Source organism: Leopardus geoffroyi, chromosome B4, assembly GCF_018350155.1.
Source record: "Leopardus geoffroyi isolate Oge1 chromosome B4, O.geoffroyi_Oge1_pat1.0, whole genome shotgun sequence".
Classification (NCBI taxonomy): Eukaryota; Metazoa; Chordata; class Mammalia; order Carnivora; family Felidae; genus Leopardus; species Leopardus geoffroyi.
Genome location: NC_059341.1, coordinates 48,500,385 through 48,521,818, shown reverse-complemented (window position 1 = coordinate 48,521,818; position 21,434 = coordinate 48,500,385). Strand labels below are relative to the sequence as shown.

Sequence of the window (21,434 nt, the reverse complement as noted above, 5' to 3'; positions counted from 1 at the left end):
CAGTACAGAGCTGCATTTTGAAATTATACCAACAAAACCCCCAAAATCTGTTTGAGGACATTTTTTTAAGTTTAGGGCCAAGTATATGCAGTTAACATTCATAATTCCTTAGCACTCTGTATTCACAGCCAGCAAACTTTCAAGATATCTGGCTGATGAGAAAGCTGGCAGAGACCATATAGGATGAGACGTCAGTGCTATGAAGTGACGCTGGTGCGAATTTATTGCCAGTGGTTTCAAGGATACTTGCATCAAGAAGCTTATGCACTGAAATGACTCGATTTTTAGACACACCCACACAATTATTCGTAGTGCTCAAGGCTATGGCCTCGATGCCCTTGCGTGGACACTCATGCATACCCGAGTTCACACTCAACACGGGCAGTCATGCTCCCACATGTCCCATTAATTGACAAGAACACTGTTCAGTTGACTGATCGAGAGATATGCAGTCCAAAGGAACAGAATTTGAGACAGCCCAGGGTTTCCTCTTCTAGTAGGTTTAAAACATTTTTTTTTTCCCCTCACTAACTTCCTTCCTGTTCTAACTGCCAGTACTCAGAAGTCAGAGTAAGAGACAGAGGCACCCCAGAGAGCTGTGAGCCACTGAATGTAAGTTGAAATACCTCGGATGCGGGAGGCTCTAGGTGGGCGCAGGGAAATGTGGTAAATCTCGCAACTAGGCTATGACCCTCTCCAGTTTATTATTTTTTTTTTTAGAAGGGCAATTCCTCTTTAAAACAAACTTTATGATAAGAAAGTACTAAAGAGGCTGTTGGAACAGTTCTGCAGAGAATGGGGAAGTCAGAGCAGGGAATGTTAGCAATGACTCAGGGGAGAGAGCCCCGTGAGGGAGGGGAGGGTGTGCCCTGCAGCCCTGGGGATGAAATCCTGTGTGTCTGGGGAAAGGACTATGAGTGTAACTGCTGCGGAGTGCCTGGAGGGGTTTCCTACAAGGTAGGACTGGGCATCTAGCCGAGTTCAGAAGCACAAAGACTGTGGACACAAACTGGTGTGGAACATGCTGGTAGATGATGGGTTGCTGCTGGGGTGGAGATGTGTGGTTTCCTGTTTTTAAGTAGATTGAAAGAGACTGATTGCAAAGCAAAAAAGATAAAGACTCAAAGCTGTCAAACATTAAACTCGTTGCCACTAAAGAACTTTTCTGGGGATAGGAGGGAAACGCATAATGAAAGCCTCCCTTGGAGTACGGTGGGATTTAATAATCGAACGGAAAGTATGGTAGAACATATTGTTATTTACTTATCAGTCATATAGAGACAGATTTCCACCATGAACAGAAACCGTTTATTAAATGCCTGCAGTCAGACGGGCGGAAAGATAGTGGGTATTGTTGCCAAAAAATAGCTCTTTACATCCAAGAGAACTGAAGGCAGACATGGAAGGCACCAAATAATTTATTAAGAGATAGGTTCTGGGGCACCTGGATGCCTCAGTCAGTTAAGCGTCTGACTCTTGATTTGAGATCAGGTCATGATCTCACGGTTTGTGGGGTTGAGCCCCGTGTCAGGCTCCTGTCAGTGTGGAGCCTGCTTGGGATTCTCTCTCTTCTTCTCCCTCTCTCCCTCCCCCGCTCATGCATGTGTGCACATTCTCTCTCTCTCTCTCTCTCTCTCTCTCTCTCTCTCTTTCTCTCTCTCTCTCACTCTCCCTCTCTCCCTCTCTTTCTCTCGCTCTCAAAATAAATAAATAAACATTAAAAAATAGAGGTTCTACAAAAATCCAAATAGATCTGTTAGGATACCTGATCTGGGAAACCAGTAAATTTGGAGACCATTAGAAAGAAGTGTTTTAGGCATGACTTGAAATTTTTTCTTCCCTTTAGAGGACGCTCCAGTTAGCATGTCTTATAGATCTTGTCTGTAATTAAACTCTAGACCTACTGTCCCAAAAATAAATAAACGTTGAAAAAAAAAATTAAAAAAAAAAAAAGGGGCGCCTGGGTGGCGCAGTCGGTTAAGCCTCCGACTTCAGCCAGGTCACGATCTCGCGGTCCGTGAGTTTGAGCCCTGCGTCAGACTCTGGCTGGCTGATGGCTCGGAGCCTGGAGCCTGTTTCCGATTCTGTGTCTCCCTCTCTCTCTGCCCTTCCCCCGTTCATGCTCTGTCTCTCTCTGTCCCAAAAATAAATAAACGTTGAAAAAAAAAATTTTTTTTTTAAATAAAAAATAAAAAAACTCTAGACCTAGGGTAATTTATCCTGGGTCTGATAAATCCTGGGGAAGGCAGACTGCTTTCATAGAGAGGTCCCATGGTCACCCCTTCACGTGGAGACCAAGAGGCACTGAAATCGAGGCGAGCGTGTTGGATCCTCACTGCAGGAACGATCAAGCAAGGGAAATCAAGAGGCCGGTGTTGGCCCAGGAGGTTCGGGCACAGGTAGACATCCTTGATCTTTGCCATTGCTTTGTTTTGTTAAGTGGACAAGAAAATATCCCTCCCAAATCCAAATACGACACAAGCATAGTAGTAAGATCATCTTGCTCTCTTGTAAGGTGTGTAGAATTCTGAGAGAAGAATTCATTCTTCATGTATGCTACACAGTCCCAGCACTTGTGGAAGAGCTATGTCACAGATGTACACAAGCTGACTGGAGTGTTCCAGGGACTGGAATTTCGTCCTTCCTTGTTTGGGAGAGCATGAATCTGTCCCTAGGGAAGTGTGCTGTGAGCAGCATCGAGGTTCTGTTTTCAGCAAAGTCACCCTGACAGAAAGATTGGCCTGGGAGCACAAAATGTTACAAACTGCAGCTAGCAGGGAGAGAAGCCCCAGGGAGGAAAACCTAAGCAGATAAGCAGATAGAGAAAGAACCAGCATCTGTCAAGTGCTTTCTTGGTAGAAACTCAACTCTGAATCCTGAGAGGACTCAGAGGAGACAGTAAGGGTCAGAAGTGTTAAATTATTTGACTAAAGCCACATACTGGTGCAAAAAGAAAAAAAAAAAAAACAAAAAAAAAACAAAAAAAAGAACCAACAGCTACAATGCCTTAGAAGGACATTTTAAGAAATGTCTCATGGGAGAAATTGTTTTTAATCCCTTGTTTGTAGGTCAGTGTTATGTTGTCAGGGACCCTGGATTAAAGTCCATACTGGCATACCCAGAGATGGGTCTCATGTTGCTCCTGAAGCTTCAATGTTTATCCCCTCAGCAAGCACTTACTGAGTCCCCTGTACTCTGGTCACCATAGCCAGAGCTGGTAAAACATCAGTAAAGCTTTCTTAAAGGGCCTGATCTTGTCGGCACAAGGGATTATAGAGAGTGTCTTTACTTATTTTCATGCTTAATTTAAAACTTCTGTGACTGTATTGAGTTATGGCAGTGTAGTATTTTGCTTAATAACGGCTTAATGCAGTTTTTGTTGAGGATTATTTAAAATAAATATTTGCAGGGGCGCCTGGGTGGCTCAGTCGGTTGGGCGTCCGACTTCGGCTCGGGTCATGATCTCGCGGTCCATGGGTTCAAGCCCCGTGTCGGGCTCTGTGCTGACAGCTCGGAGCCTGGAGCCTGTTTCGGATTCCGTGTCTCCCTCTTTCTCTGACCCTCCCCTGTTCATGCTCTCTATCTCTCCGTCTCAAATAAATAAATGCTAAAATAAATATTTGCAGAGGTGCCTGGGTGGCTCATTTGGTTAAGTGCCTTACTTCGGCTCAGGTCATGGTCTCACCATTCATGAGTTCAAAACCCATGTCGGGCTCTCTGATTCAGCATAGAGCCCGCTTCAGATCCTCTGCCCCCGGCCTCTCTGCCCCTCCCCTGTGTGTGCACGCTCTCTCTCTCTCTCTCTCTCTCCAAAATAAATAAGCCTTTAAAAATAATTTAAAAATAAAATAAATATCTGCAAAAATACTGAGCATAGTAACTTCACAGGGTAGACACCCAGAAAAGTTGAATGGGTCCACTGAGTCCTCTCTCCTTCCACGTATGAATCTGGGTTAGAAGGATGTATTGTGAATACACAGGGAAGAAATTATGTATTGGTTCTCCCACCAAGGAAAATGTTAAAGAATTCTGCATCTAGTAATATGTCCCCTCCTCTGGATTGATTTTAATGTTTACTGACCCTAATAGGGACTCTCAGGCATTTAGTTGATTCCCCTCATCCAGCTTTGCTCTCTTGGATGCTCTTCATAGAGCTAACATGGTAGAAAGCAGCCCTGAGGAGCCTGGGAAGCACCAATCCCGCCGTGGTGCTATGGAATACTGAGAAACCACAGAGGACTCCAGAACCCGGACAGCTTGTGGTGTCCTGAGGGATGACCTTGGATTCCCCCAGATAAGCCAAATCACCAGGCAGCCAGGAAAGCAGAGCCAAACCCTTGACCAGCTCTGACATGTGGACAGTCCTTCAGGGATGGCCCAACTCTCCAGAGCTGGGGAAAGTGGGACGTGTCCTGGTCAGCAGGGAAGAGACAGGACACGGTGACAGAGAATGCTCATACTCACATAGGTACTTCTCTGATGGAAATCCCCCTACTTCTGGTACTTCCCTCTCTCATCCCCAACACTTCTATCTAATAATATTCATGGCCTGCGCGTCTAGATACATGAGTGATCTGGCAACTTTGGAACAGAAGTTAAATCTCCACAGTGTTTTGCTCCACAGCCAAAGGAAGTTTTCTCTATTGGCCGCCCCTGTGTCTTTTATCAGTTCTCATCATTCACAGAGTGAACTCTGGCTTCAATTATGAAAGGGAGCAATAAATAGAATCTAAAATTAAATTGCCCATGAGGAAGCTTTTTTAAAGAAATAGAATAGTGACAGTCCCATTTTCAGGTTGATCCAGTTAATAAACAATCCTTGCGATTCCCAGAACTTCTTGTCTCTTCTGTACGGCTCAAAGAAACAAAATCTATTTTTAAGAAGGAAGGAGTGGACGTTGTCAACACCGCAGATCCAAGGGAAAGCACTTGGTGCCTAGGCAGTCAGTGACCTCACTTTGCTGAAAGTGTTCAGCAAAACAGATGGCATCGCTGGGAAGGGAGCAGAGGACGAGCATGGGTCCTTTATTCAGCATCTACCATTGGCCAGGACAGCCGGGAACTTTTCATGTCTTTGTTCCAATTCTTCAACCCCATAAAGAAAGATTATTACTCCCACGCTACTAGTGGAAAATCTTGGGCTCAGCTAGGTTGATAATTTACTTGTGTCATGCAATAATTCAGTGCAGACCCACATTTTGTTTTTATTTTACTTTTTTAATGTTTATTTATTTTTGAGAAAAAGAAAGAGAGAGAGAGAGAGAGAGAACACAAGCGGGGGCAGGGAGGTACAGAATCTTAAGCTGGCTCCAGGCTCTGAACTGTCAGCACAGAGCCCAATGCAAGGCTCGAACTCAGACCATGAGATCCATGACCTGAGCCAAATTTGGATGCTCAATCCATTGAGCCACCCAGGTGTCCCACAGAACGGCGTTTTGAATCTCCGACCCATCAGACTCAAAGTCCATATTCTAGTAGGCACTGAAGATCACCTTTCTTTGACATAACGAGGTGATTTGTTTTATCTAAAGTCGAGTTTCACCTTTTCTGGCCCTCGGCTTATTTAGAACTGCATTAGTGAACCAGACAAGGGTGCTCTATCCCGAGGTGGGTGCAAATTCTTAAGGGTATTTCACTTGCGAGGTCTTGGAAATTTCACTGAATTTGCAAGCAAAACCACCAGTTTGGTGCTATGGCATTCTTGCACCATGAGGAAACATCCTAATTTAATGTGGCATTTTAATTGAGCCTGAGAGGATTAAGTTCCTAACTCAGCACACCCTTCATGTTTACACTGCTTTGCTGAGTAGCAAACACAAGGGTGTGAGGGTTTCACTGTGAAAACTCATCTGTGGAAGCATCGGTGAAACAGAAGATAAAGATAATGAGTAGTAAGCGCACACACACAAAACCAGTATGTGCTTCAGGGCCTGACGGAGCCCACGCTAACCTCGTTAAACACGTAATTGTTCATTGTCCATTCCACTTTTACTGTTTAAAAAAGCCAAAGTCAAAACAACATACAAACAGCAACAACGACAAAAAAAAACCCAGCTCTGCTCTTTGTGGAACAGTGGGTGAGCTGCAGAGGAAGGTGAGAAAAGACCAGCCAGAATGTTCTACACAGATGGACTGGGTTCTCCCCTACCCCACCTCCACTTCCTCTTTTCTCGTTTCAGAGGCTTCTGTAAATTAAGGAGCATTCGAGCATTCATTGTATTAGGAAGAGGTTTCAGAGACCCTTCCAATGCAATGATTTCATTCTGCAGAGGACAAAATCCAGAGCACAGGGAGGTTCGGTGACCTGTGCCAGGTGACTTGGGCAGAGTTGCATGGAAACCCTCTTTATATGACACTTCCCTGCCTTGCTAAAGCCTGCAGAGTTTTGCAAAGAAGCATTTACCGCAGCCTGGGCACCCTCAAGATAGATTCCCAAGAAGACTAATGGGTTCTATAATTTTATCTTTACTTCTTAATAAAGACGGCTGAAGCAACAGATCATTGCTCCTGGAAGCCAGACAACCTGGGCTCAGATATAATTCTGCCCCTTACACAGCATGTCATCTTGGGCAAGTTACTTACCTGAGCTTTAGTTTCCTGAAGAGAATGATAATACCCGTCCTCAAGGCTGTCATGAGGATGATGAAATAATCCTCAGGAAAGCATTTAGCATTATGTAAGTTAACTATTATAATTATTACCATCAATAAGAGAACTGGTTTTTCTTTTTTTTTTTTTTTAATGTTTATTTATTTATCTTTGAGAGCGCAAGTGAGGGAGGAGCAGAGAGAGAGGGAGACACAGAATCCGAAAGCAGGCTCCAGGCTCGGAGCTGGCAGCACAGAGCCCAATGAGGGGCTCGAACCCACAAACCATGAGATCATGGCCTAAGCCGAAGTCAGACGCTTAACCAACTGAGCCACCCAGGCACCCCGAAAATCAGTTGTTCTTTAGATGATACTTGAAGATAGTCTATAGAATTTCCATGACATGCTTATTCTCACTTTAGCAAGCACCCATAAAATGGGGGGATAGAAAGAGAAAACAGATATCTGTGGTTAAATATATGCACACGTATAATTTGGGAAATCATCATCAAACTATATAAGCTATTGTGGCTGAGGCTTTGGCAGAATCTGAAGTTCTGCAGAGATGAACTGTGAAATGAAAAATGCAGGTCCTTTTGGGAATTCATGCAAATCTGAAATAGTAAAACAGAGATAGATAAGTCTCTTGGGTACACAAGTGAAATAAGGTAACTGAATGACTGTGGCTTAGTGGACACATGACTGCAGGGCAGGAGAAATCTACAGATGGAGACCTTAGGAAAGATACACTTAGAGGTTGTGTGCTCCAGCCCCCCAAACCCCAAGATAAGGAGAGTAAGATCCGCAGTATTTGAAACATCTTCTTAGGGTGTTACAGCTGATCAGTAGCAAAGCCAGAACCAAAATCCACACGTGATGAAGTCCTAGTTCAAAGCAGAGATAATTATCCAAAATCAAGTATATTGAACAGAACTCTTCCCCTAAAGAGCTGTGCCCTTTGCACTTTTGCTCCTCTGCCAGGCTTTGTGTCATTCCCTCAGATATAGACATTACCCGGTATCTCCTTCTGCTTCTACATAAGCCAACATTTGGGGTTTGATACACATGATTCTCAGCTGAAAGCTAGGTGGGGTCAGTGACCCAGCCAGGCAAGCTTCCATTGTAACACTCAACTCTCTGCTTCATGTTTCCAAGAAGTCACAGCGTCAAGGTCATGTTTCTAATCTTGGACTCCAGTAAAGCCTAGGAGCCTCTGGATTGCAAGCACAATCTCATAGGTGTATTCCTTTTTTCTAAGTTGTGACTTTCACCAGATTTGTCAAGAGACCTACAGTTTCTGAAAAGATGAACCAACCAAACCACTGTGGTTGTCCATCCCCCAGCCCTCTCTCCACTTTGGAGAGTAACTTAAACACCAGTATGAGTGTGCTAAAGCACTGTGTCTTATAAATAGTAGGTGCTCACCAAACACTATGCTTTAAAGAAGTTTCCTTGAGAATTGCTTTTCCAGTTCTTTATTTCTTGTATTATTATGTTTTCATCTTTTTCTACTCAGCTTTCCAGATTGAACTGGTTTGGGACCATCTAGCTTCGTATCTCCTTTTTATATGCTATGTGATTAAACCAAATTATTTTGGGGCGCCTGGGTGGCTCAGTCAGTTGAGGGTCCAACTTTGGCTCAGGTCATGATCTCACAGTTCATGGGTTTGAGCCCTGCATCAGGTTCTGTGCTGACAGCTCAGAGCTGGAGCCTGCTTCAGATTCTTTGTCTTTCTCTCTCTGCCTATCCCCTGCTCACACTCTGTCAATCTCTCTCTCAAAAAATAAATAAACATTAAAAAAACAAACAAACAAATTATTTTGATGTGGTCCTGAATTTTCTCCTCTTTACTACAGCAATTTTATACAGTAACCTCATATTATCCTCTGCTCTTACATGTCTTTTAAACAAATTTGTTTCATTTTTGTGAAGCAATTATTGTATATCTGTTTGCAACGAATCAAGCAAATTTAGACTTGACGTAAGTCTCAGATTTACTAGTAAGAATATCAAGATCTTAGATGACAGATAAACTGACTTGCCAATGATCACACAGAGGTTGTCAAACCCTGTCTGAGATCAGGTCTTTGTCTTTGTCTCTCCCTTCTTCTCTCTCTCTCTCTCTCTCTCTCTCTCTCTCCCTCTCTTTCTCCTTTCAAAATTGAGATTTCAGCCTGCAAAATAATAATTCCCTGCAGGTTATGGAAATTACCTTGGGCTAGTTAGTGGGTACGTGTGATATCTTTTGATGGTCAAACTTCAAGCAGATGATTTGTTAGAGCCAAGCGATATATTCCAGAAAGGCCTTTTGAAGAGGGCCAAGATGTCCTCATCTATAGATAGGCTTCCTGGTGACCTGTCCACAGGTTTGTTATGTGACTTCCATTCTGGGTATCTAGTCAGGCTTCTGGGTGTCACCAGAGGAGAGCCTGTCTCTTCTGATTAGTCTTATCTGATTTGCTCTTCATCTCACTGCTTCATGATTGTCCTCAAACTACCTACAATCTACAATCTCCACCCACTGTGCCCTTCATTGTTTTTCTAACCCATTCATTCAGTTTCCCTGAGTGTTGTTTGGAATATGAGTTGAGCTGGTCATGATGTTTATTGTGCTGTGAGAGGCTCAGCATTGAGTGGTGCTGAATCTTGGGCTGAAGCAAGAGTTGCCATAGGAACAAGCCTGCCTTTTTCCTTCCTGCACAGGAAGTGGACCTGGGCATTGCAATGCTGTTTGCAGACTTGATCAAGCGCATGGTGTTTGGCTTGTTATTTTGCTAGCAGAGGATCGATGAGCCAAGAGATAGTGTTTCTTTCTCTTCTCTTTCTTTTCCTTCCTTTTCTCTTAAAATTGTTTTTGTTTGGCTTCACTTCCCAATTATTTTCCTTTCTGATGCCAATGATGGAGACATCGAAACTCAAAACCATAATTGGTTTTGGCCAGAGATAGCTTCATCCCCTGGGGGACTTTATAGAGGTTTGCAGAGTCATTTAAGATGAGATATGCTAGATATTGTCTCACAGTTGTGCCACTCAGGAACAATGTGGCCTTTAACATGGCAGGGAAGAGACATACTCTTGGGGCAGGACTGAAGGAAATCAGGAAATTATCTCCTTGCCCAAATACCTCCTGTGTTTCCTCCAAATAGCTCCATTGCTGCCAGCCATGGGCCTGAAATTCTTCCAGCACAGACTTCTTCCTCTTTATTAGGACACTGCAGTTCCAGCTATAGGAATTTGAGCATTTCTCTTAACCTCTGACTTTCCATTTTTTCAATGATTCAATGAGGGGTTGGAATATATCACCTCTAAGTTTCCTTTCTGCTCTGAAAATCTCTGACTACACATGCCCTAAAATGGGTATTTTAAAAAATCTATTATTCAGTCACTAACAATTAAGTGTGAATAATTTAATTAGAATCATGCCTCAGGGCACCTGGGTGGCTCAGTCATTTGGGCATTTGACTCTTGATTTTGGCTCAGGTCATGATCTCATGGTTCCGCGAGTTTGACCCAATCTGCACTGGTGGTGCAGAGCCTGCTTGGGATTCTCTCTCTCCTTCTCTCTCTCTGCCCCTCTCTCTCTCTTTCTCAAAATAAATTAATCAATTAAAAAAAAGAATCTCCCCTCACTATTTTAATACACAGCAAGTAAAGGTAGATTATAATGTGATAATGGAAGAAGACAGACTCCAGAGTATGCCCAGATGAGGCCTTAGGGCATAAAGTCACTAGAAATCCGGGTAGGGGAGGTACTAAAAGGGAAGGGGATCCAGAAAGGGGAGATCAGTGGAAGGTAAAAGTAAAGACATACAAATCCTTACCATTTCGTCTGGAGGAATTTAATTTTGTTATTTTATGTCATTTCAAAAGAACAGAAGATCTTTAGCTATAGAACCAAACAAATCAAACAATGGATGTTTATAAAATGCCTCCACTATTCAATTATTATGGGAGATTCAAGAGAAACACAGAACCTGGTACCTGCCCTCAAGGAGTGTTGGATGGGAACCATTCCTACACCTCAGGCAGGTATCATAGGGGTCTACAACGTTGCATGACTTACCTTTGAAGTATTGCAGGAGTTCAGGGAAAGATTCAATTAATGGGAAGATGCCAACTCTTTCTTTGGCTTCCTGTGTTTTGAAACCATCATAACCGAGACTGTACAACGTTAAGAGCTTTGACAGTGGAGGGGTGGTGGCTGGATTTAGAGAACTGTGGTTATTTCTATAATTATTTGAACTGGGGCTCTCTGCTCATTATTTGGGGCTGCCTGTGTTATGTTGCTTCGCTTACACATTACTCACAAATGAGCTATTTCTTTCTTGTCAGTTTTATTCGGTGAACAGGAGACATTTGTCACAGTGCAGAGAAATTCAGGAAGATCCAAGAAAAGACCAAATGCACTATATTCTCATTGCATAAAAATATGAGATTAAATTAGGAAAAAATATCCTGGAAAATCCCTGACAATGACAAAAGTCCATTAGGGCAAGGATGGTGTTACCAGTAGCCCCACAAACATTTTCCATACCTGTGGACTTGTGGCTAATGGACTATCATCCTCTCTGTCTCTAAAATAGATCAAAATGACTGAAAAGGACCCAGAAGCACACCTGGAGGAAGATGTTGATGAGCTGGACAGCAAGCTCAATTACAAGCCTCCACCTCAGAAGTCGCTGAAAGAGCTCCAGGAGATGGACAAGGATGATGAAAGCCTAATCAAGTACAAGAAAACACTCCTGGGGGATGGCCCTGTGGTGGCAGGTGTGTGTGTACAGGGGGATGGGGGGAGGTGGGAGGGCCCCGATCAGGCATACATTTTGGCAACACAGGAGCAGGTGCAAAAGAAAGAATACCAAGTGTTTCCAGGGCTCAGTGAGTGAGGCACGATCTATATATGCTGCATAAAGTGACAACTGCAGGATTAAGTCCTTTTTGGAGATAAAGTGCAAGTTGGCATTGAAATAGGCAAAAATTACACATAAGGAAGATTTAGAAAGAACTTCAGACTACCACTCAGATGGCATTCTCTCCATTCTCTCACATTTTCTTTCCTTCTTCTCTTTCTCTTCCTTACTCCTTACTTAACCGTTCCTCTCTTCCACATACACAACAGCAGACTTGGATATAGATGGGCACTGCCCATCTAGCAGAGGAACTTACCCACAGCCACTCAGGAAAGGTTTGCTGTTAATAACTAAGATGGGCCTCCAAAAGCTTGACACAGAAATAGTCCTGCTCGAGTTTCTGAGGCCATTAAGGCCAACATAGTGAACCTGCCGCTTTCATCTGTATATTCGCTCCACATTAGAGATATCGCTTTTCTTTTTATATTCCTTCTCTCCTACTTGAAATGTACACACACTGTACCCGCATGTTCTCTTCCCTAAAATTACATTCTTTTCTGAATCCTGCAGACCCAACAGCCCCCAATGTCAAGGTCACCCGGCTTAGCCTGGTTTGTGACAGTGCCCCAGGACCAATCACCATGGACCTCACTGGTAAGTGGACACATCTGTTCTGTTCAAAGGTGTCTAGCGATATCGCAGGGAAAACTTAGTCTCTGCCCCCTCTCCCAGCAAAAGGAAATGCCAGCAAGGTGAATGCCAGACACATGTATGCTGGCATCGGTTCACAAATCATTGCTCTCAGAGTGCAGTATTTACCATGTTTAATGAAAAGCTCAATCTCTGTCTCTAATTAATTGGAGGGAGTGCAGTCATAAGCGTTGGATGTATTTACTTGTATCATAATTACTTCAGAATTTTATCTCTACACAGTACCAGGGGAATTACTATTCGTATAAAGTGACTGATGGTGGAAATATTAAGAAGCAAGCTGTATGCTTCTGAAATGTAATATTTATACATTCTAAACATCAGAGAAAATATTCATCTTACATCACCTAGAGACCTTACTTGAAGGCAAGAAGCAATCTAAAATCTTTTATTAATTTTTAAAAAAATTTTAATGTTTATTTTTGAGAGAGAGACAGACAGACAGAGCAAAAGCAGGAGATGGGCAGACAGAGAGAGAGAGAGGGAGACACAGAATCCAAAGCAGGCTCCAGGCTCTGAACTGCCAACACAGAGCCTGATGCAGGGCTCAAACCCACGAATCACGAGATCATGACTTGAGCTGAAGTCAGACGCTTACCCAACTGAGCCACCCAGGCATCCCTAAAATCTTTTAAATAGTGCTGGAAATTCTACTGTTAAGTACATACTATTTTAGCCTAAAGCTCTGATTCTTGTATAAGCAACTTCCCCCACTAAAGATGTACCAATTAAGATGTTATTTCTTTTCCCCTTATTGTGACAAGGGTCAAATCCTTTCCTGGAACTTAAATCTTGAGGAGATAAAGACAGGCTGAGAAGTCAGGTATTATGGGTGACGTGTGCATCCCAGGGTAGAGAGGGAAGAGCCAGGAGGTTGAGGGTGTCCAAGGTAGATTTTCAGCAAAAAAATAAGATTACCAGATTCAAAAGGTGGACTCATGAGACAGAGCAAAGCATGACTCTAGAACAGTAGGCTCAGCGGCCAGGTGGCTCCCTTCTCACAGGACACATCCACTCTTTGCCTTATATGGGCTTGTCTGAGGGAGGAAATCAGAGGCTGAGAAGACACACTTCCCCTTCAACTGAAGTCATTACAGCAGACACAAGTGCAGCTACCCCCACATTCTAGCATCTCTCTAGGAGAATCTCTCTCTCTCTTTCTTTCTCACCAGGACTCAGGCCTCTTCCTGTGTGAAATTGGGTAATGTTACCAGGTGCAACTGTCAATTTGTTAGATGGGGTCTGAATTAGCTCTGAGGAAATCTAAGGGCCTGATGGTATTGCAGGGAAAACTCAGTTTCTTTCACTTTCCTAGCACGGGGATGTCTAAGTTTGGTTTTCTGTCACAAAAAGGCTATTGAGGTGAATCCCAGTATAAACACACACACACACACACACACACACACACACATACATATATATAATACCCATAATATACAGTATATATAGAAAACAGTGTGTGTATGTATATATGTGTACATATGTACAATATACATTATATATATATAGTATATATACAAAACTGTGTGTGTATATATATATATATATATATATACTATATAAAGGCACACACACACACATATATATATACTATATGGTATATATACTATGTAGTATTGTAGTATATATACTACATGGTGTGAAGCACATGCACAGAGCTATGCAAAACAGGAAAACACACACACACAAACACACACTTGCCCCTGAAGGTCAGATGACACAGGATCACATTGGGAGAAGAACAGAGAGTGATTATCTCCATACCTAAAGTACAGGAATTAGAGTCAGATCCTGGTTTTATGGGTCCTGAAGCTTTTATTACTTAAGGGACTCTCCTTAAGGAAAATAATATGAAATTACAAATGCAAAAGCAAAATTAAGTACAAAGTGAATATATATCTAGAATGATAAAAGGGAAACCAAGAGAAGTAAATTTTTTAAAGCTAGAAAATGACATAAACATCACCGAATCTACAAAAACAATTAGGTGGTACTACCATATAATATTTTTCTTATATTTATCTATTTGAGAGGTAAGGGCATATTCTTTAATCATCTTTTTGTTTGGCCACATATGTGATATCATTTTCAATAGAGAAAATAGCAAGATCATTCAGATGTTCCTCTAGGATCACTGATTAAAACTTGTTTTTATTATTGACAATTAGAAAAGACATTGTCAGGGGCGCCTGGGTGGCTCAGTCGGTTAAGCGTCCGACTTCAGCTCAGGTCATGATCTCACAGTTTGTGGGTTTGAGCCCCGCATCAGGCTTTGTGCTGGCAGCTTGGAGCCTGGAGCCTGCTTCAGATTCTGGATCTCCCTCTCTCTCTCTCTGCCCCTCCCCCACTAATACTTTCTCTTTCTCTCTCTCTCTCTCTCAAAAATAAATAAACATTAAAAAAGAAAAAGAAAAGGCATCGTCACACACAACTCACTGCTGTTAATACCTTATGTATTTTAGGGTTGTCATCAAACTTGGGGGAAAAGTACTATCACATTTCTTCCATATCTAGCTATAAGATTTCAGCTTTTCAAGTGTGTGTGCGCGCGCGTGTGTGTGTGTGTGTAGCAACTAGTCTCAAATATTCTTTGAATTGAGGGCCATGAGGACTGTGTTGCTCTGATGAGCCCAGCAAACAGCTCCGGAGTTTAAATCATTCATCTTCTTGTGGTTCTCCTTCTGAGGAGAATAATCTCTTTCTAAATCTACTTCTACAGGGGATCTTGAAGCTCTCAAAAAAGAAACTTTTGTGCTAAAGGAAGGTGTTGAATACAGAGTCAAAATTAACTTCAAAGTGAGTATCTTTCCCTGAATGTTTTTACAAAGCTTAAATTCTTCCTATAATCAGAGAAGGAAAAAACCCAAATGTCTTGCATTAACATGCTGTCATAGTTTTTGTGTTTCCTTCCCCCCGACCTCCCCTCTCTTGACTGTCCTCTCCCCAACTCTGAGCTCTACCTGCTGAGGCCCACCCTTGCTTCATGCCTTTTCCCAACCAGAGCCCTCGCCTTGAACTCTCCATTGATAACTCAACCAACAGGACTGTTCTGTGAACTCCCAACGCTCCCGTCCATGAAGCACACCCTATTTTGTACTGTACCATTTGTGGCATTTCTTCCCTGTACAGCCCAAACGCCCTGAGAAAGGGAAAAATTATTTATCTCTTGTTTCCAATATCTTACCCGAAATTTTGTAAATGATATTTAGTGAATACTTATTGAGAAATTGATAAATGAATGAATCAATTATTAGTAAACAATGGAACAGATGGAGCCACAGTTCTAATTGCTCAATGGTTGTATAAATCCAGGAGTATGGACCTTGGAAAATAACTGGAAACTACAATTATAGTTGTGGAGCAAGCAAACAGGTAACAGCAAAAACTGAACAGGAATTGACATATAAAGAATGAACGCATACCCCATTGAACAGCCAAAAGCAAGAAGAAAAATAATCTTGACTGAAAACAAATAAGTCAGAGATGTACTGTTTGCTCTCAGTTGCTTCTATTTGCCGTGGTTGCCCTTCTCAGCCATATCCTTCAGGGACCTTTAGGGCCACCAAGGAAGACCCCATCTGCCCTCTGTGTTTGCACACTGGGATCTTCTTTCCCCTCAGTGCAGGGTTGATTCAGGGTCTGTGGACAATCACTCTGTCCCACGTATAATTATGCCTCAAAATAATTTCATTCTGAAAATACTTGTTGATGCCTACTCTACAATATGCACTGAGCCATGGTTCACTTGCTTGTTTCGTGTAGTATTATTCATTATCAAAGCACCCGAGAGTTTGGTATTGTATCTAAATATGCCTAGAATTATATCTAAGGCATTGCATCCGAATATGCTTAGAAGGGGTTACACATCGGTTGAATTTTTAATCATTAAGGCTATTGCCTTAATTTGTCAGTTTAGTAAGCCCATTTGTACCAAATGAAGGAGGTAAGGTAAATTTTGATGGGAGTAAGATGAGAAGGAAAGGTCTGGAGCATAGGCCTCTGCTGTGGTGGGAAAGCCGAAGAGGATGCAGTGGTCGGGGTTACACATGAGGGTGATGCAGGAGGAGGGCACAGAAAGGAGTTTTCAGGTCCCACCCGCTTCAGATACTTAGCATTGTCTCAAGCAAGAGAAAACCATTCTCTGTGTGCAACCCACACAATGTTAACCAACCTGTGGCCTGTCCCAGCGTGGGGCTCCAGTTAGAAGAAATAACAGGTCAAAACTGGAAATAATTGAGAAGCGTTTTAAGTCTTTACTGACATCTGCTGAAAAGTATCCAAGAAAGTTTGCATTTATAACACCAGCAACACATTCCAAAAGTCCTCTTGCATTATCTGTCTTTCTTTTTTTTTTTCAACGTTTATTTATTTTTGGGACAGAGAGAGACAGAGCATGAACGGGGGAGGGGCAGAGAGAGAGGGAGACACAGAATCGGAAACAGGCTCCAGGCTCTGAGCCATCAGCCCAGAGCCCGACGCGGGGCTCGAACTCACGGACCGCAAGATCATGACCCGGCTGAAGTCGGATGCTCAACCGACTGCGCCACCCAGACGCCCCGCATTATCTGTCTTTCAATGGTGTTCAGTGTTCTTCTCTTTCTTCCCCCCAAAACCTGGCCTGGGGGGCATGGTTCTTCTAGTTTCTCCCCCTTTTCCTTCTGCTCCCAAGGACATGTAGTATCTCTGACTTTCACAGTCCTCTGGTCACCAAGGCTTCTTCCGCTGGAAGTGGAGAAGAACAATGGGAAGGCGTGCAGACAGAGCAAGAGAGTTCTATGAATATTCGTACTTCTCTATTACCCATCTCAAACATATTTATATTAAATGAACCCTCTATGGAGCAGTAGAAAAACAGGAGGCTCCGTTTTGAAGTCCTTATTGGTGAGTAGCAATCACCATTCCTGTTTTTCAGTCTTTTTACCACCAGACCACATCTCCTACAAAGACCAAAGGACTAGCTTAGAGACTTCTAGAAAAATGCATTCACTTTTTTCTATTTGTATGAGCCACATCTGGCAGAGTGATCAGAAAGTTAGGGCATCACTTTGTCACAATTTCTTCCATGGAGTTGTTTTCATTCTGTATGCTTTTGATAGATTTGTATGACAGATTTTACTGAGTGACCATCTAAAACCTAAGCTAGGGTTCATGGCTGAGCTACCTCATTGCCAATAAAACAAAACATAGCACTGATAAATTGGTTTAATTATTCTGTCCAAAACAGGAAGGCAGCCATAATTACTGTTGGGAGAAATTATTTGAAGATGCCTTCATTCTTCATCTTGGTGAACAATTAACCAAGCCCTCCAGCTAATGACGCAATGTCCACTTTATTTGTTTGTATGAACATGAGCACAGTATAAAATTAATGGGCAATGCAGTTCAGTCCTAGGCAAAATGAATCATGGAAAAACAAAGTGCTTGGGCTATATATATATTCATCCTACTTTAGTGAACTTTCTCTGAAAGGCTTGGGAAAGTGGTGACATCTCAGACAACATGTGAAAATAACAGACATCCAAAATGCTTGCCAAACACGAGTGGATTTCACCCATTATTTATCAGTTTAGTAAGCCTATGTTTCCATGAGGTCCATCTCCCCATCTTTAGACTCCAGTCTCAGTGACATTACAGGCACCACCATCTTTTAAATCTGATTTTCCATTACGGCTTTTCTCCTTGTTGTTTGTTTTTCATGCTAGATAGATCATTTCTGAGGTTAGGGTTTTCAGGTATTCACATAATATTTTCCATTGGTACCTTTGTAGCCTTTCCTAAGACAAGGACAGTCTTCTGGCCAGTAGTATCAGGGAGGGGAAGCTCAAGACTGTTCTTAGAACCTTTGGAGGAAGGATAAATGTAATGAAGAACACTGAGACAATGTTTTAATTAAGCAACCCCCTCCCCCAAACCAAACAGCACAGTATTCCATGATTAGAACCAGATTGGCAACGTTGAGTCTTGTGATCTCTCCAATCTCTGCCTCACCATCACATGAAATGATAATAGTAACACTTATTCTGAATTAAATCTCAATCTTCTTCCGTCCTCAGAGAAGACTGCTAGGTAGGATAAGCATGAAAGATGAGGGAAAATGAAAGACCTATTTTAATCTGAATTGCTTGGATCTTTCCCACCTACAGGTGAACAGAGATATTGTGTCAGGCCTGAAATATGTTCAGCATACCTACCGGACTGGGGTGAAAGGTAAGGGACCCACACTTTACATTGTCCCAAACTCTGCTCCCCACTGATACTTAATCTTCTGCTTATTAACAATTTTAATCATAGGCTCATGTAAGAATCTGATTAAAAGCTATGGGCGCTCCCCCTAGGAAAAAGCACATATGTACCTCTGACCTCGACACCAATGGTAAGGCCTACGTCCAGAGATCCAGTTTAGACTGGGTCCACCACTAACCTTCAGCATTCAGTTTCTGGAATTTAAGCTTATTATTCATAAAGGGGAAGAGTAACCAAGATAAGTTTGAATAAAGATGGAGTATATTAAAATACTCTCAAAAAAAAAAAAAGTTCACAGGTATACATGTGTCAGAGAAATCCAAGACCAGAAAGATCTATCTAGTGGTATGTGTTATGCGTGTCTTTTGGAAATGGGAGAACGGAAGTAGCATGTGGGCAGTTGTGGAGTGGAGGTAGGGGAGCAGGGAGCAGCACTGAATTTTTTAAACAAAGAAATAGAATCTTTCTAGAGTTGAGAAAAGCTGTGATTGAGACATAATGTGACACTACCTGATCTGCAGCTGCTCTTGACAAATTGTACCTAACCTGTACATGCCTTGGGGAGCTGCCTCCAGTTTCCTTCCATTATTGTGGGCAGGGGGAAATGACACTTGGAAAGATGACGGAAGTACTTTTACAGTTCCATCTTACCTTGGGGGCTGTCTCCTTCCAGGGGTGTGAGACAGTACTGCCCAGATCAGTTCCATCAAATTAATACACAAAGGATTAGGAGAGAATTGTCTGATAAATTTGCAGGACACAGACAACCACTCAATGACTCAAACCCCACAGAAGGTTATTGACCTGGAAGATCTTAACTGGTCTTTCCAATACCAAGTCTCATGAAAAAATAGTTCTGTTTCCTATTTTCCTTGGGTATAGAGACTATGTTGCCTCAGTTAGGCAAGAGGATGATGACATGTCTGTAGCTGTTCCTCCAAGCTTCTTCACAACGCTTTACAGCTAACTACACTTTGCCTGCCTGTCTATCTACCTAGCCTTAGTTATAGTTTCTAATGCTCTACTTAATATATATCCCAGTTATTCACCTGTTAATAATTTGGGTTGGCTATTTTCAACATTTGTGAAGACTTTTTTTTTTTTTTTTTACCAAATTATTGACTTTCCCCATCCATCCAATGATTCCATCCATGAGTCTTGTTCATTCTGATCACCCTCTGTTACCTGGCCTCCCCCAATTGATATGTTCATAGAACGATAGTTTGTAGATTAGAAGAAGTTCATTGCATATAGGAAGAAACAGAGGCCCAGAAATGTTATGTGACTTAAATAGTTGCAGAGCTAAGATCAGAACTCAGGTTTCCGTTAATGTGGAGTTTTTTTTTATGGTATAATCTGCTACATCTACCATAAAAGAGTCTTGATCCCCATAGCTTTAAGGCACAGATTTCCCAACTCTCCTGATAGTATCAGCTGTGATGCTTTGTAAAACACTGATTCTTGGGACCACCCATGGAAGATTACTTGTCCATGGTATCTGAGAGTGGGTCAAAGAAAACTGTATTATTAAAAGGTACTCCAATAGGGGCGCCTGGATGGCGCAGTCGGTTGAGCGTCCGACTTCAGCCAGGTCACGATCTCGCGGTCCGTGAGTTCGAGCCCCGCATCGGGCTCTGGGCTGATGGCTCAGAGCCTGGAGCCTGTTTCTGATTCTGTGTCTCCCTCTCTCTCTGCCCCTCCCCCGTTCATGTTCTGTCTCTCTCTGTCCCCCAAAAAATAAATAAATGTTGAAAAAAAAAATAAATAAAATAAATAAATAAAAGGTACTCCGATAAAAAAAAAATATTTTAAAGAAAATAAAAAGGTGCCCCATGTAAATCTGACATTTTGCCAGTATTGGAAACTGTGGCTCTTGGCGTTGATCACTGTGAGCTGTGCTCTGAAATTTCCAGTTTGCTGTGTTTGTTTTCTCTTTCAGACTCTTACCCTAATGAACTTTCCTTTCTTCCTAGTGGATAAAGCGACATTTATGGTTGGCAGCTACGGGCCTCGGCCAGAGGAGTATGAGTTCTTGACTCCAATTGAGGAGGCTCCCAAGGGTATGCTGGCCCGAGGAACTTACCACAACAAGTCCTTCTTCACCGACGATGACAAGCATGACCACCTTACCTGGGAGTGGAACCTGTCTATTAAGAAGGAATGGACAGAATGAGTGCATCTGCCCTTCCTTTTCCCCACCTTGCCACTCAGAAGTACCCTCTCTATCATATTCATCACCCTGTCCCTCCTCCCTGTTCAGAGCTAGGTCCTTTCCCCAAAACTCCCCACATTCTGTTATCAATGCTTCTTGTCCCGCAATGTCTCTCAAAGTGGTCCCTAGCACAAGATGCTTAACACCCAGACTTTAATCCTGCCCATTCCTTCCAATCCTCATCATGGCCAGATCTTCAAAATTCTTCATTTCAATACATGGTCATTTAGTATTTCCTTCTATTTTTCCCATGTGAGCAACTAGAGGCCAAGAAATAGGCAAACTATCACTAACAGTCCTTTGCCTTGGGTTCCAGTAGCTCATTCCCATCCCTGAATTCTTCTGTGGTTGCTGCTGGCTCAGTGAAGGTCCCTAATCACATTGCCTACCAGTTGGGGTTCTTCTTTTATGGGAGACACTGTAAACAACACAAGAGAATAAATAAAACAGTTGTATGATCTGACTGAGACCCTCATTTCCCTGCCTTCTTTCTTTGAACAAATATGATAACTACATTGTTTACATTTGTGAGTTTCCTCAGAGCATATGTGTGGGCTGGACACAGTAGAGATGGTATTTACATCACTAGGAAATGTTTAGTCTCCCTGTTCTAGTGCAATAAGCAATGAATATTCAGAATGTGAATAGTAGAAATCCTGAGATATTTTATTTTATAGTAGTACCATATGGAACTTTCTCCTGAGCTTGAGACCCATATATCCTACTACCTATGGGAATCCTATCTTGGATTTCAGAGGGCACGTGTGGGCCAAATCAGCCACTGCTTCTCTCCTGCTTACAACCTTCCAATATAATCCCAGTTGCTTAGA

At 42.4% G+C, this 21,434-nt stretch overlaps 2 protein-coding genes and 1 long non-coding RNA gene across 3 annotated transcripts in view; 2 read left to right on the top strand and 1 right to left on the bottom strand.

Annotated features, from left to right (window-relative positions):
• Positions 1 to 21,434, bottom strand: part of PDE6H (phosphodiesterase 6H) — a 180,169-nt gene that overhangs the window by 20,805 nt on the left and 137,930 nt on the right. The gene's annotated exons all lie outside the window — the stretch shown is intronic.
• ARHGDIB (Rho GDP dissociation inhibitor beta) lies at positions 486 to 21,067 on the top strand. Its single transcript, XM_045465974.1, has 6 exons — positions 486 to 612; positions 11,172 to 11,355; positions 12,009 to 12,092; positions 14,869 to 14,945; positions 18,293 to 18,356; positions 20,366 to 21,067. The coding sequence occupies exons 2-6, from the start codon at positions 11,178 to 11,180 to the stop codon at positions 20,563 to 20,565; spliced, it is 603 nt and encodes a 200-aa protein (XP_045321930.1). The 5' UTR covers positions 486 to 612; positions 11,172 to 11,177; the 3' UTR covers positions 20,566 to 21,067.
• On the top strand, positions 19,631 to 20,219 carry LOC123591542. The gene is made up of 2 exons (XR_006709395.1): positions 19,631 to 19,926; positions 20,177 to 20,219. It is a non-coding gene; the product is annotated as an uncharacterized LOC123591542 (long non-coding RNA).

What these genes read in the sequence shown, in the direction of transcription:
- ARHGDIB (XM_045465974.1), top strand. Translation starts at nt 11,178, where the DNA reads ATGACTGAAAAGGACCCAGAAGCACACCTGGAGGAAGATGTTGATGAG. An exon ending in GGATGGCCCTGTGGTGGCAG is followed by an intron (nt 11,356 to 12,008) that starts GTGTGTGTGTAC and finishes TGAATCCTGCAG; the next exon opens with ACCCAACAGCCCCCAATGTC. An exon ending in AATCACCATGGACCTCACTG is followed by an intron (nt 12,093 to 14,868) that starts GTAAGTGGACAC and finishes CTACTTCTACAG; the next exon opens with GGGATCTTGAAGCTCTCAAA.